The 13866-nt window shown below is 36.9% G+C and overlaps 1 protein-coding gene across 5 annotated transcripts in view; it reads left to right on the forward strand.

Annotated features, from left to right (window-relative positions):
• Window positions 1-13866, forward strand: part of MYO16 (myosin XVI) — a 357892-nt gene that overhangs the window by 282050 nt on the left and 61976 nt on the right. For all 5 annotated transcript variants that reach the window (XM_036381446.2, XM_036381432.2, XM_036381447.2 and 2 more), the window contains exon 28: window positions 11485-11587. In XM_036381446.2, the coding sequence (XP_036237339.1) occupies window positions 11485-11587 (103 nt within the window). The remainder of the gene's footprint in view (window positions 1-11484; window positions 11588-13866) is intronic.

A 13866-nucleotide genomic window follows, 5' to 3' on the forward strand; every position in this document is an offset into this window, starting at 1 on the left:
TTGAGTTTAAAGCCATTCTCCCTTATGCTATAATTTCCTGCCCTTTTCAAAAGTCCCTCTCTGGATTTCCTGTAGGCCACCTTTAGGTATTGGGAAGCCACAGTAAGATCACTCCAGCGCCTTTTCCTCTCCAGGGTGAACAAAGCCAGCTCCCTCAGCCTGTTTCCACAGAAGAGGCGCTCCAGCTCTCTGACTATCTTCATGGCCCTCCTCAGGACTTGTTCCAACAGGTCAATGTCCGTCTTGTTCTGAGGACCCCAGAGCTGGACACAGCACTCCAGAAGGGGAATCACAAGGGCAAAGTAGAGGGGCAGAATCACCTCCCTTGACCTGCTGGTCACACTTTTTTTGATGCAACCCAGGATACTGTTGGCTTTCTGGACTACAAATGCACATTGCCAGACTCTCATCCACCAGCACCCCAAATAAAGCACTTGGATAAAGAAGTGTCATTGGTTAACCCCAGCTGGCAGCTCAACCCCTCATGGCTACTAGCTCATTCCTTCCTCAATGGAGTGGGGGAGACAATTAGGAGAGAAGTCAGAAAACTCATTGGTTGAAATAAATACAATTGAATAGAGAAACCAATAAATTAAAAATAAGGAACTCATTTTCTATTTCCCGTTGGCAGACAGGAAAGTATTTAATCATGAGTACTGGTGACTTGGGAAGACAAAGACCATTACTCTGAAAGTCTCTTCTTCCTTTTTCTACCCTCAGCTTTTATTTGTTCTTTTCCTTTCACCAACCTTTTGGATAGGGGAACCCAGTTTAGGATAATTTACAGCACTCAGAGTTACTATAAATTACTAATTCCTCATTAAACCTTACTGGTAGGGATTAGGAGAAGACCAGAACCCAGAATGCTCTGGCATTCTCCCTGAGAAGCCTAGAATTGGACTAAATCACCCTGGGGAATTTCTGAGGTGCAACTAGATATTTGGGACTGTGTTAAGAGCTGCAGGCCGTTTCAAATCTACTTGTACAATGTGATTGTGTAGTGAGAGTTACCAAGCTACTAATATTATAGAAAAACCAAATAGTTCTTTCCACTCAGTCTGACTGGAATCTTCTGGTTTACCCCTTTGGAGTTATTTCTTTGTATCCATTTAGCTTGTTTGCCCCATTATGCCCATTAGGTCCTTTTTGATATTTTAGAAACAAGAAATGCACAAGGTAACTTCATATGCCTGTGTTGACTTGCCTAATTAACTAGGACTTTATTTGTAGAGTGTAAAGAAAAGGATGGGATTCAACTGATTAGTCCTTGGGTTTATCCATTTTTGCAGGTATTTCCCAGAATTCCAGAATCCCAGTGTAGCTCCATTCTATGGCAAGGGAATGAATTAATGCTTTGTAACAGTCTCTAAAAAAAAAATCAGAGAACAACATTTTGGAGACAAGACAGATGCAGTTTTTGAAGCTATGCCTTGGCATCATCAGTTCTCTTGCCCACAGAATTTGTCTTGTAAATACAAAGTATCAGTGCTTATGTTACATGTCGCAGAGTTTGGACTGTGAGGATGGTAAAGCTGCTGGTGTTTCTGGGGCTTAGTGAGAGTGCACAAAGGACTGACTATAAGAGAAAAGAGTTTCTCGTTTGACTAGAGTTTTCAGTGGAAGACTAGACATCTGACTTTATTTAGAGGGCATCTAGCTATATTTTGAAGGTAAAAATAAATATCAGCATTGTTTGCTTGGGCATCTTCAGAAGCTTACAATGCAAGCCTCATTTGCTAAAGCAATTACAAATGTGTAAATGTGTGTAAACAATTGAAGTCAGTTGAATTATTCACATCTGTCATACACTTAACAGTTCTACAAGATTGACAAGAAAAGGGGTCCCTTGAGCAGGAGACTGTAATTAGGTCATTAAATAGCTAGATACAGGGAAATACAGATGACATGGCCAGTTAAGTCTGATGGTTCCTAACTTTCAAATGTTTGATGTGCAATCTGAATAATCTTCCAGCATTATGTATATTACATTTAATATAGAATGCATAAAACTTAGTGAGGCTTCTTGCAATCTTTTGTTTTGTGCAATAGAGAATGTCACAATTTTTAGGTTGTTTCAGTGAGAATCTCATAGTATTATTCTCCCTCCACTATTAGGTGCATACAACTACATTAATTTCTTTAGGCAATCATAGATCTATTGGGCACATACAAGTATAATTCTGTCTGAACTGTTTCAGAAGTTCTTGTGGTTTTCTTTATTTAAACTTCAAGATCTGTGAAGTTTTAAAATGTTTATTTAATTTCTAGATTAAAGTGCCACCCTTGGTACCTCTGCTTTCCACTAGCACTTGACATTTCTTATCCATCAGATTTAACAAAATGTTTATTAGATCGCTAAATAACCCTTACAATCCATACAAAAATCAATGCATGTTTTACATCTGTGAATTTTAAAGCTTGTGCTATTTCTAAACATGGAGAGATGTTGTCACAAGGTGCTGAAATACCTACCACAGCACTGGATTTCACTTAAAAGCATGGATTATAAAAATATATAGAATTATATTTGTACACAAATAAGTATAATGAAAGTTCTTGACCCATATCTCACAAACTGACTGAGTTCAATGTGCCTATAATGAGCAGCTAATAACTTTATTTCAGAACCTTAAGGTTTCAACAAAAATCTTTATTGAGTACTTCATAATTTGCTGACAGCACATAATGACAAAGATAATGGACATAGATTTATGTGTGGTAGTAAGAAATTCAGTTAAATGCTTGCCATAGACATAAACCTTTTAAAATATTATCAACCACTAATATTCTCGCTAATCTTTATACATTGAAACTCTTCTAAGGAAATGCTTGTTAGAATTTCTGACCACTTAAATTAATACAACAGATATTTAAAGTAAATATTTTAAAGTAAGTATGTAACACATTAGTTTGTGCCACTGGCACTATGCAGGAACTTTGAATTATCAGATTAAGGTGCAAATTGTCACATAGGTTAATTTTACTTTTACTTTTTTAATTTTACAATTTTAAAATTTTAAAACTCTTTGTTATTTATTGCTTAATTAAACACATCTGTGTGGTTTCCCTGTTTAGAAAAATATTAGTTGATCTTGAGTGCTGCTTTTTTATGGTCATGGGATTTGTATAGGTCATTGGACTTGTATAGATGCAGTCCAGCTGCCTCACACTCAAAAACAACTGTCACCCTCCTGCTGTTTCTTCTTTCCGTGGCTCTGCAGCTGTTAAATTCTTTCCACTCAACTCAGATATTCAGGGCACCCTTTTTCTCCTTATCCATATCTTGATATTCTTTACAACCATTTAATCTTCAGCAGGAGAACCTGGAATGACACTTCCTAAAGCTAGATATCCTAGTCAGGCTGAATAATAATAGGCAGTTTATCCTGGTGATATCTGAGAGCAAACACAAAATCCTATGCAAGCATGCACGTAAAATCCTTTTATGCATCTTAATCGCTGGCTCTTACTTTGCTTTCTTGTTTAGACCAATGTGGCATTAATTTAACATCATCTATTTCAGCAGAATTACTCCAGGTGTATTGCACTCTTAATGAGAGCAGAATCTGGTCCACTCTTGGCACATGACCTTAGTATATCTTGAAAAATGATGCTTTTGTGTGGTTTGTCTAACCATCATACAATCCAGAGCCAGGAGAATCCCTGTTACCCAGACTGATAGTACTCACAGGGTTCAGAGGCACAAGGGAAGCTCCCTCAGTAGAGATGATCTCACAGAGAAGCTATTTTGCCATATGGTTCAAAAAGGTCCAAAAATCATTCCCCATAATCCCAATAAACATTGTCTAAGATACTAGTGAGTATTGTGGGAGGGTTTCTATATGTTCCCATTCCTCTTTGGCTGAGTACTGGTTACACAGGAGAAAAAAAAACACCAAAAGGAATGAAGAAATATAGCATTATCTAGGTGGAACAGCAAATCTAGTCCTATTTCTCTTTAATATCACAATTTCTATTTGAGTCTGGTTTTACTTTCTGCTTCTGCAACATATATCTTTCTCAGTATATTTCCCAATGAGCTGGGCAGTGCCTTCTTGGCAAACAGTGAAGTGGCAATGTCACCAGGAGACCAAGCAGGAAAGTTGTACAAGCCCACTTCAGTGTTTCAATTGAAATTTTGATTTTGATGCCCTATTATCATATGGCTGTGTCTGCAGAGAAAGAAAAGGAGCTTCAGTGGATGCCAGTCACACATCTTTGTGTTCAACAGAATCAAATTAGCAGGTTAACAAAGAAATTTAAATGTATTACATAGCCCATATATTCTGTGTACAGTGAAGCATTTTATGGCCCCGTGTGCATGTTGGTGGGATGCCCAAGCATGGAGAGGTAGTTAGCTGTGGGAAAGACCTACCTAGCAAGAGCTAAAGGTAAACATTTGCTGAAGTAGAGTCAGATGAATATGTTGTGGATGTAATAGAGCTGTTTGTTTGCTCAATGCTAGCATGTTTCTGAGACAATGTGTGATTTTTGACAGTTTCTAAAGTAAATATGTTTTACATTGCTTTGTCAAGATGAAATGGGAATGTCAGCTTTAAGTAAGATGGTGCAAAATTATTGCAAATCTTTAGCAAATCTTTAGCAGATGTTGCGAATTCATATGTTGTATTTGCATAGTTGAATCCACTAATCCCAGGAGCTGAACTATAATTTATATTCTACTCACTATTCTGCTGCCACATTGTCTGAGATGAGGAAGCCTCTGCTTAATTACAGGAAGTATATGAATAAATAATCCAGGACTAAGACACACATATCTTCATTACTTCTTTTCTTCAGAAACTGAAATTCAGATGTCTAGAAAAGATTAAGGGTTTCAAAGCCTAATGCAAAAAACCTCATAAAACTCAGGAAAAAATAATTCTTCCAATTCATTTCTTTATCATCTGTTATAAGTTAGTATCTTTATCTGAGAAACTTGTCTTACTTTTTATTCAGTTTAAATTAAATCATCCCAAATGGCCACTTCTGCAAAGGTGCTTTGATTCAGTGGATTTCATAGTCATGGCCCTCCCTCAAAAGTCTGTACTGAGCTCTACATTGGCCCAGTGGCTGACTCACATTTGAGCCACTGTAAAATTTTATTCTGGGGATTTTCTGAGTATTCTTCCAGCTTTATTTCTTAGTCCTAAATTTTACTCTTTTATCTCAATTACATGTCATTCAAGGTCACTCTTGAGTATATTTTCCTTTTTCTGCAGACACATTAAAGCATGCTGCATATTTCCCACTTATCCCTTGTATAGGAAGTGAATTTTTAATTGTTGAAGTTAAAAAATCAGTATATTTTACCAGAAAAAAAATCTAGAGGCATATATAGAAACCAGGTAAATCTATGATAATTGGTCAGTTTGTTGTAAGATCACTTTTAGCATTATTATTTCCCAAAATTGCTGTACTTTTATTTTTTTTCACTTAATTCTTTTTGGTCTGCACATCTAGTCACTTAAGACTGTATTTCTTGATATCAGTTAAAATATTAAAAAAATAATATGATAGGCAGGTGCTTTGAAGTTTTGGTTCATTGCCATATATACTTACTAATTCTTTCAGCTACATTGCTCCTCATGTTCACATTTATAATATTCTGAATTATTTCTGCAAGTCTCTTTGAAGCAGCCTTGGTGCAAAATTTTTCATAAAAAGTGAACCTTATAATCTTATACTGAATTTTTGAAGTTCTACAAAAGAAACCCCAAATCCAGTTTGTCTGATGTAATCTGTTATTTCTACAAGCATTATTTTCTTCTTCACATCAAAGATTTATTCTCTACAAAATTTTGTATATGTGCTTTGGTTCTTAATATTTATGCTGTATAATAAGATATTTATGTCATATATATTGTGCAGAGATTGACAGAATCCCTTTTTTTTCCCTTGGAAATTACAATAATCTATTTCCTCTTTTCTAATTATCTGGAATTTCCCATGTTCCTCATATTTCAAAAATAGTTAGGTTATTCCTTCAAGACAAAAAGAATATAACAGAGGGAAAAGGAATGAATGAATAAATGAATATTTATTCTTTATATAAAGGTAACATTAATCAAAATTTCATCCTATTCTTTGCTACTCACTGATTTTATAAGTTTTCTAATGAAAAATTTTCAAGCAATCTCTCTTCAGTAGATAGGCTCTTTGGATGTGTCAGCTTTTACTTGATAGACTTTTCAAATAAAACCTTACCTAACCCCCTCTTCCCATCCTCCCCAAATCCAAACAAACAAAACTAAAAATCCTTAGTTATAAGCACACAGTGACAAGTTTGGCAAACAAAGTCCATTTCTTTCACATATTTCAGATATCAAAAATTAATGATTGTCAAAAAGAAAATGAATATAGAAAGGGGAAAAGAGACAATTTACTGAGACAGCACAACCTGAACCTTTATGATGTCAATTTTTGCATTTCTTCTAGCAGAAATATAGGACAAAATTTAATTTTGATTGCTGCCTTTTATTCACTACCTTTTGAATAGATCTTATTAAGTCATACCAGTTTACCTTGGCAAACAGACTACATTGTAGTAAGCAAAAAAAGAGAAAATTGTGCTAATTTAACGTAACGAATTATACTGACAAGTGTGTCACTCATTTTTCCTTACATAAGTTGTGTTTGGATATTAAAACTTAAAAGTAAATAACTTATCACTCTTTACTCTTTTAAAGCAGTTACCTGCCAACCATATGTGATTTTTATTTTTTAACCAGCAAGACAAAGACATGGAAAGAAGGATCTTCCTTCAGAAAAGATATGACTTGTGGCATTAGAAACTATCCTCTTAGTGAGGACATTGGATTGCAGTCAGTAGCTACCTCTAACTTTATTCTTTTTGGTGTATCTTTCTTAATTAGGCAAGAGAGAGACCTGAGAATAAGAGCAGCCAAACAAGCCACCAACAAAAGTAGTTCTGTGGCTTCAGTTCAAAGACATCTTTTATTAAGCTATTGATTTGGAGCTGCTTGTTTTTCTGCCCTTTGTACTTGCCGTGTTTTTTTTCCTTTAGTGTCTTCTGTCACGTTGTGCTATTGAAATTGAGTCATGTTTATTCCAATGCTTAAAGATTTGCTGTGCATACAGAACTGGGAGTACAGCCCTACAGCCCATTTGTGCACACTCTGTGTAAATTGAATAGCGTGCTGAGCCTTAGAATATTGCTGTGGGTTACTGTGCCACAGCCTGAACTGCAGAATATTCTGTCTTGGGGAAAAACAGCCTGCTGGATCTTGTCAGCTGTGCACTTAGGGAGGTGAGAGAGAAAATGATTAGATAACATCCTTATCTGTGAAGACCCAAGAGAAACGAGTTTTCCCCATTCACAAGCTATTGGCAGCAGTTTCTACTCCAAACAAACAAAAAATTTCCCTGATAGAGCACATCATTCAGAAGCAAAGGAAGAGAGGTCAGAGCACCCTTCTGCAACACCAGAGAATCCTGGCTAGTCTGTACATGCTCACAGTGTGAGCCTGTCTAGCCAGAATGTCTTTCTTCTGTTTATGCTTCTGAAAATGACAAGTTAGGACAAGGAGGGTGCTAAAGGAAAAAACTGGGGAAAATGGATCTTCTCTCACACTGATGTCATGTGGATGGGTGCTGGGGAGACCCTCCTTCACCCTGATAGTAGTGTTCACTGTCTCAGCTTGTAACTAGAAGACATTTTGAATTTACTTCCTAATCAACAGTACATTAGTCTTGGCATAGCAGTGGAATGGTGTTGATTCAAATTAATCCTTTAGACCTCCCTGTTTTGTATTTTATTTTGGATCCCTTAGTGAATGAGTTGCTCTGGCTAGCCATTAAATGCTGGGGTTTTTTTTTTTTGCTTCCTGGCTATGAAGGAGATTCACTTTGTCTGATATTAGATGTCCAGGCTGGAGGCAAGAGCATGTTTACACTTAGTGGAAAGACATGATGGTCTTACAGTGCACAGTTCATCTGATATATTGTAAACATCACCATTACAGTTAGGAATATGACACCAGAATAGTCTGTTCTACTGAATCTTAAGAAAGTCTAGGCAAGTGACTTGTCAATCCAAGTTTAGCTGAAATATATTTCACTTATTTTAGCAAGGTAGCACTGAGTATGCTTTCTGGGTTTCTTAGGATCCTCTCTGTACATTCTGCATTATCTAATGGGGTCAAAATGTGTGACCTGTCAGGTAGGAAGAAGCCTGGTACTTGATAAAGTGTGTTCATTAACTTCAGAGTAAACTAAGGCTGGAGTTCTAGGGGAAGAATTCTCTGTAAGGGAAGGTTTCAAAGACTACAGTTTGCATTTCCCCAGAAGCAAGCCCCATTGTTGCAAGTAATTCAAGTTTATTTATACAAGTCTGCACTGTAATTTCAGTATTCTTATTACTAATTTCTGTGATAGAATAAATTCTGAAAAAAAAAAAGTTATTTTGCTCATCTTGAGAATGATTAAATTTAGGATGTTATTAAATTATTGTGTCTACATGGAAACACAAGGTCAATCCACAGTAAAAAGTATCTGATACCCAAAAAATATTTTGCATTTTGATAATAATGTCACACTTGTAAATTTTTATTTCTTTCTTTATATTTTAGCTCATTGCCAATTTAAAGAAAAAGGTTTTAGTTTTTTCACTCATTTAAAACTAAGTACAGAAGAAATTATGTAAGTTTATGGTTAAACCATCCCTTCTGTCCAGAACAAACCTAGGCTCCCACCAGCAGGTGTAGTCCTCTTATTCAGACCATTCAGGAACTTTCATTAATTCCCTGGCATTGACATGGGTACATGCACAACTGGACTGAGAGCCAAATTGGGGCACCATTGTGGCTGAAAAATAGCTGCAAACTTTGTGTTGCTTTTATCTTTATACAAGGTGAAAATGGTTGATAACCAATCATAACACAGGACATAAAGGTACTTTCTCATTTTGGGTGCTTAGCCAGTAGATTTCAACCAGTGACAGGACAAATAAGGAAGCTCTCAGACCCTCTGCTAGCTATTCTGCAGGATGAGTAGCTCAGTCAGACAAGTAGGCATAAAGGTGAGCTTCCTGTCAGGCACCCAAATGAAAGCATCCAGTCTGGACAGCTCTGAGTCCATCTGTGGCCAGTGGAGAAAGGCACCTCCAGAGGGCAATGTCTTCTCATTTTTTCAAAAGCATCTAGAATGCATGGAACAAGTCACCCTGTGGAAAATACCTGTCTTCACAGACTGTTTTGAGAACAAGGTGACTAACTCAGGCTAGGAGCACAGCTCTTCAGTGTCTAACAGGGAAAGTAGATCATCTTCCAAATGTCCTATTGTATTCACAGAGGAAGTTTATGTTAGAGTTAAATTTCCATAGCTTCCTCTTTCTCTACTACCATAACCCATCCTCCTTTTCTTAGAGCTTGTTTAACAGATAGAAGAGGACTGTGAACTGCGATTAGACTTCCAGGATAATGTGGTGGAATTTCAGAGACTTTAAAAGCTGGAGGAAAATGGTGGATCATTTTTGTCTGACATTCTGTATAATATAGATTATAAGGAATATTTAGCTATCCTTGAATTCTTTCATTTGTGTGTCTTTAAAGAAAACTTGAGCCAAACCTAGAACTTCAACCTTTTAAATTTTAATTTGTCTTTTTTTCAAGAGAGAAATATGTTTCTTTGGGTTTCTGCTGTAATGGAGTTTCAGGCTGACCACTTATGCAGTTACTTCTTCTTGCATTGTGAGTCAATGCTTAGTCATGAATCTTCACTTCAGTCAGCAGTTGCTAAGCTTTCCAGCAGTTGTTTCTCTAACACCTCTGATTTTCCATGACTTCTAAGAAAAAACTATTGATACAAGTAAGGAAACAAGGTGACCCCAGCCTTAATAGAAACCTGTAAAATGAATGACCTTGTAATAGAAACCTGTAAAATAAATGTCCATGCAGCTAGTGGAATATTGGGAAGGTGCTATCTCCAGTTTTCTAATGCTAATCTGGAGTGTGAGACTAAATACAAGGATTTGTGGTGAAGGTTTGGGCCCTTCTTAACATCATTCCTCCAAACAGTTCCTGGGCACAACTTGGGAACTAGGACAGGCTGGTGACCAGTCAAAGAAGGCAGCTTAGACATGGTTACACTCTGGGTTACACTCTGTTGGAAGGGGACAGAATTTAATAGAACAGAACAGATTCCGTAATATTAAACGCATAAATAAATCATCAGGCTAGGGTTTTGCCAGATGGTTTCTGTGCCAGAGAAGCAGTCCCTCTCACTTTTCATTTACTAACATGGACTTAGCCATGGGGTCCTCAGCAGGACTGCTACCAGACAAGAGAATATTTCCAGACTGCAGGAGCTGAGGTACCCAAGGGTCTGTGCAGCTACAGGAAACTAGAAGTCTAGATGAAATTTGGTCCTATGACAGTTTACCCACAGATGTTGTTCCAGACTTGCCACAGCTTTGGGTACAATTGAGATCCCTGGACTCATTCCAGCACTGCAGCCTTGCCTACCATGTTGTGTGAAAGACAACAAGACAGCACAGTTTTGGGTTGAAGGAGAGATGTAGGTGAATTCAGCTGTTGAATAAATAAATAAATAAATAAATGAATAAATAAAATGTCAGGAAATGTAATTAGCTCACAAACTTCAAAACTTATCAATTTCACTGGGAGTTTAATCAAAAGTGACATGTTTGCAAAGTGTATATCCTTTTCAAAGCCTGGCTTTTTGTAATGAAAAAGCATTCTGACTCATTACATGCAGTCAGATCTAGACAGAGGAGTACCTCCAAAAAAGTATAGTAATATTATGTAGCATTAAGATGTATAAAATTCCATTTCTTTAGCAATAAGTTACATAAATTTAATAATTCCACAGTTAAATTTTGAATTTTATACTTTATTGGACTTTGTATTACTTCAGTTTCCTTCCTTGATATTTCTATCTGGTACATCAAAGAGCCCTTTAGTATCCAGCATTTTCTGTCTTTGAAGGTACTCAATGCTATAATCAAGTCTCCTCTTGAACTTCTTTCCAGTAGTGTAAAAAGATCCAGTTCCTGGAAGTGCATTTGCTTCATGACTGTCTGTTCAAAATGAAAATTTATCTCAGATTGATGAAAATCATTTTTGTCAATGTCGCTTTATTATGAATGACTCCTTAAGAGGCATAAGTTGTATGACACATACTGAAAACATATTTTCCTCCTTTCAATGACCCAGTTCAGTCGCAGGGGAATCATTCCTTTGACATTGATTTTCAGTGAGGTATCCAAAGAACAGACAGGAAGCAGATCTGGGGTTTAGGCATCACTTGTTATTAACCAAGGTCATGTTTAACAATATACAAGATTTTGAGTGATTTTCCTTCTTGTTTTCTTCACCCTGATCAGAATCCCAAGCTTCCAGTTCGGATATCAAAGATTTGAGAGTCAAAGGAAAACTGACAATTTCTACAAAGACATCAACCAGGCCAACATTAGAGTAACTCTACTTCTGCTGATTTTTCTAGGTATAAAGATTTGGCTGATACAGCAGCAGGAGAGAAGAAGAAGTTGAGTGCCAAGGAGAGATGTCGTCTTGTTCTTCAGCAGTGTAAATTACAAGGCTGGCAGGTTTGTGATCTACAAAGCAATTAAAATATCATTCTTTAAACAAGCTAGCTGAGTCATTTCCATTGGTGGCAAGCCACCACATCCTTTGCAGTGATGTATTTTTTGCCATTTAATATATGCTTGGGTAAATTATCAAACTGATTTTCAGAGTTTTAGGAGTAGCTGTGATCATTGTGTCAAAAAAATCAGTGTATTCTTGTGGGAAGAAAAAGATTCAATTAACCATGCACACTATGTAAATTTTTTTCAAGATTTTTGAAGGTATTTGATATATGCATTTTAGTGGTTGAGTGGTTCCTGAATAACCTTAGGTATTTTATTTCTTTAAAATCCTATGCTAAATGCCCTACTGTCTTAGCAGGGCAGAATGAAACAGCTAATTAGGATTTCCCAGATAGTCAGTGCATTTGTAGGTGCCAGCATGCTGATCCACAGATCCACCAGAGAACCTGAGGTTGCCATACCTCAAGTAAATTTAAAAAAAAAAAGTACCAAGCACTAAACAGGAAACTATCAACTCCCTATCCTTTCTCCTTATTCTATTTATATCATATAATACTCAACAGTATGAAGACTGCAAGGTGGATGTCTGCATTTGTCCAGAGTACTCAGTCATATGCTTTGGATAGCTTTGTAATTGAGTAGGACTGATTTCTTTAATATGTGCATTAAAAAAAAAAAACAAAACGTGTTTCTTTGCATAGTATAGAAGCTATTGAATAGAAATGAGCTTTCTGTGGCTTCACGTACAGAGCATTCCTGCAGGCAGTGTGAGCTTCAGATTCAGGCCTTTTTCCCACCTAGCAGGACTGAAATACGTTACACAAGAGAGCATCCAGACCAATTTCAGGGATAGCCGTGAAGCTAAGGGATTGGACAGTGATTAGGGCACTCCTATTAGGCCTCTTCAGTTTAAAGGATGAGGTTTTCTAATAAATGTATGACCTCTGAGTATTAATATGCCCAGAAAAGTTTCTGCAAGCTGTTTATAAAGGCCAAGGACTAAGTCAGAATGTGTGCTATGGATATTTCTCAGTGGCCCAGATTCCTTAGTATCAACAGGAACAAAAATAGGCCCCCCACTAGGCTGGGAGCATACATGCATGATCACCTGCACGCAGACATATAAGAAAATTTTTCTTTATTTAAAATACTGCTTAAAGCCTCAGTTTAGTCACCAAGCAAAGAGGGCACATATAGTCCCCCTGTCCCTGAGTAGAAAAGACCAAAAAGACTGAAAAAGATAACAATATTAAACTAGACTTGCTTTTCCTACCCAGGTTTTGTAAGTTTGCTCTGATATATGTTCTGCATCATTGCCACAAGGTTTCCTATTAAAAAAACCCCATTCATTAACAACTAGAAACTGTACCTTCACTTACAAGTACCTGGAGATGTGAGAGAACCCCTAATGTTTAGAACTTATGTGGGGTTACAAGCTTGACATTGGACAAAAGCTGTGCAACAATAATTGCACAGTGTGCTCCAGTCAAGAAACACAGAGCAGGATGCCTATCAAGTTTATTTCCCTGGAGAAGAGCAATTGTTACAGCACAGGAAAAAAAGAAGTTGGTCATCAGTGAAAGCCTAGAGCTCAAGATTAGTGATTCTGTAGTGATTGGCATTTGTTAACAGGACTGAAACCTAGGAAGACAAAAATTTTAAAAGGAAATCGCAAAACAGAAACCTTAGAAACCTTCCATCATGCAGAGGACTGAAGCTTATGATCTCAAACAGACTTTAGAAGTTCTGAATCTAGAACTCCAGAATCTCATTAACTCCAGGAGAAGTCAGGTGTGCAAAACTACAGCAGTGCATAATGCATTATCACTCAGACCAGAAAGGCACAAAACTCTTCAGAGACACTGATAAGCTAAATGGAATAGGAGAGTTTGGGGGTGAGAGTTATACCATTGCCACTCAGTGACTAAGAAGCACATGGCAACAGACTAAGCTGCAAGGAACGAGGTTTGAAAAAATGAATGACCTTCTCCATACACCGTTTTCAAGGCACAGAGAGGTATAAAAACAAATGGAAAGATGAAAAGTGTAGAGGAAAGTTTAAAAAGAAAATTCATTCCAAGTCAAATTTCTTAGATGTCCAGTGAATAACAGCTTGGTACCAACCTATTTTGTATAGGTGACACAAAATCACATACCCAACTATCAGCAGTAGTGACTAATGTCTGTGTCACATAATCTCTCTCTCAATTATCTTTTTGATTCATTTGACTAATTATGAAAGTTGAACTTTAAATAACAATCTAAATGAAGAAGCT

Source organism: Molothrus ater, chromosome 2 (assembly GCF_012460135.2).
Source record: "Molothrus ater isolate BHLD 08-10-18 breed brown headed cowbird chromosome 2, BPBGC_Mater_1.1, whole genome shotgun sequence".
In the NCBI taxonomy this organism is placed as follows: Eukaryota; Metazoa; Chordata; class Aves; order Passeriformes; family Icteridae; genus Molothrus; species Molothrus ater.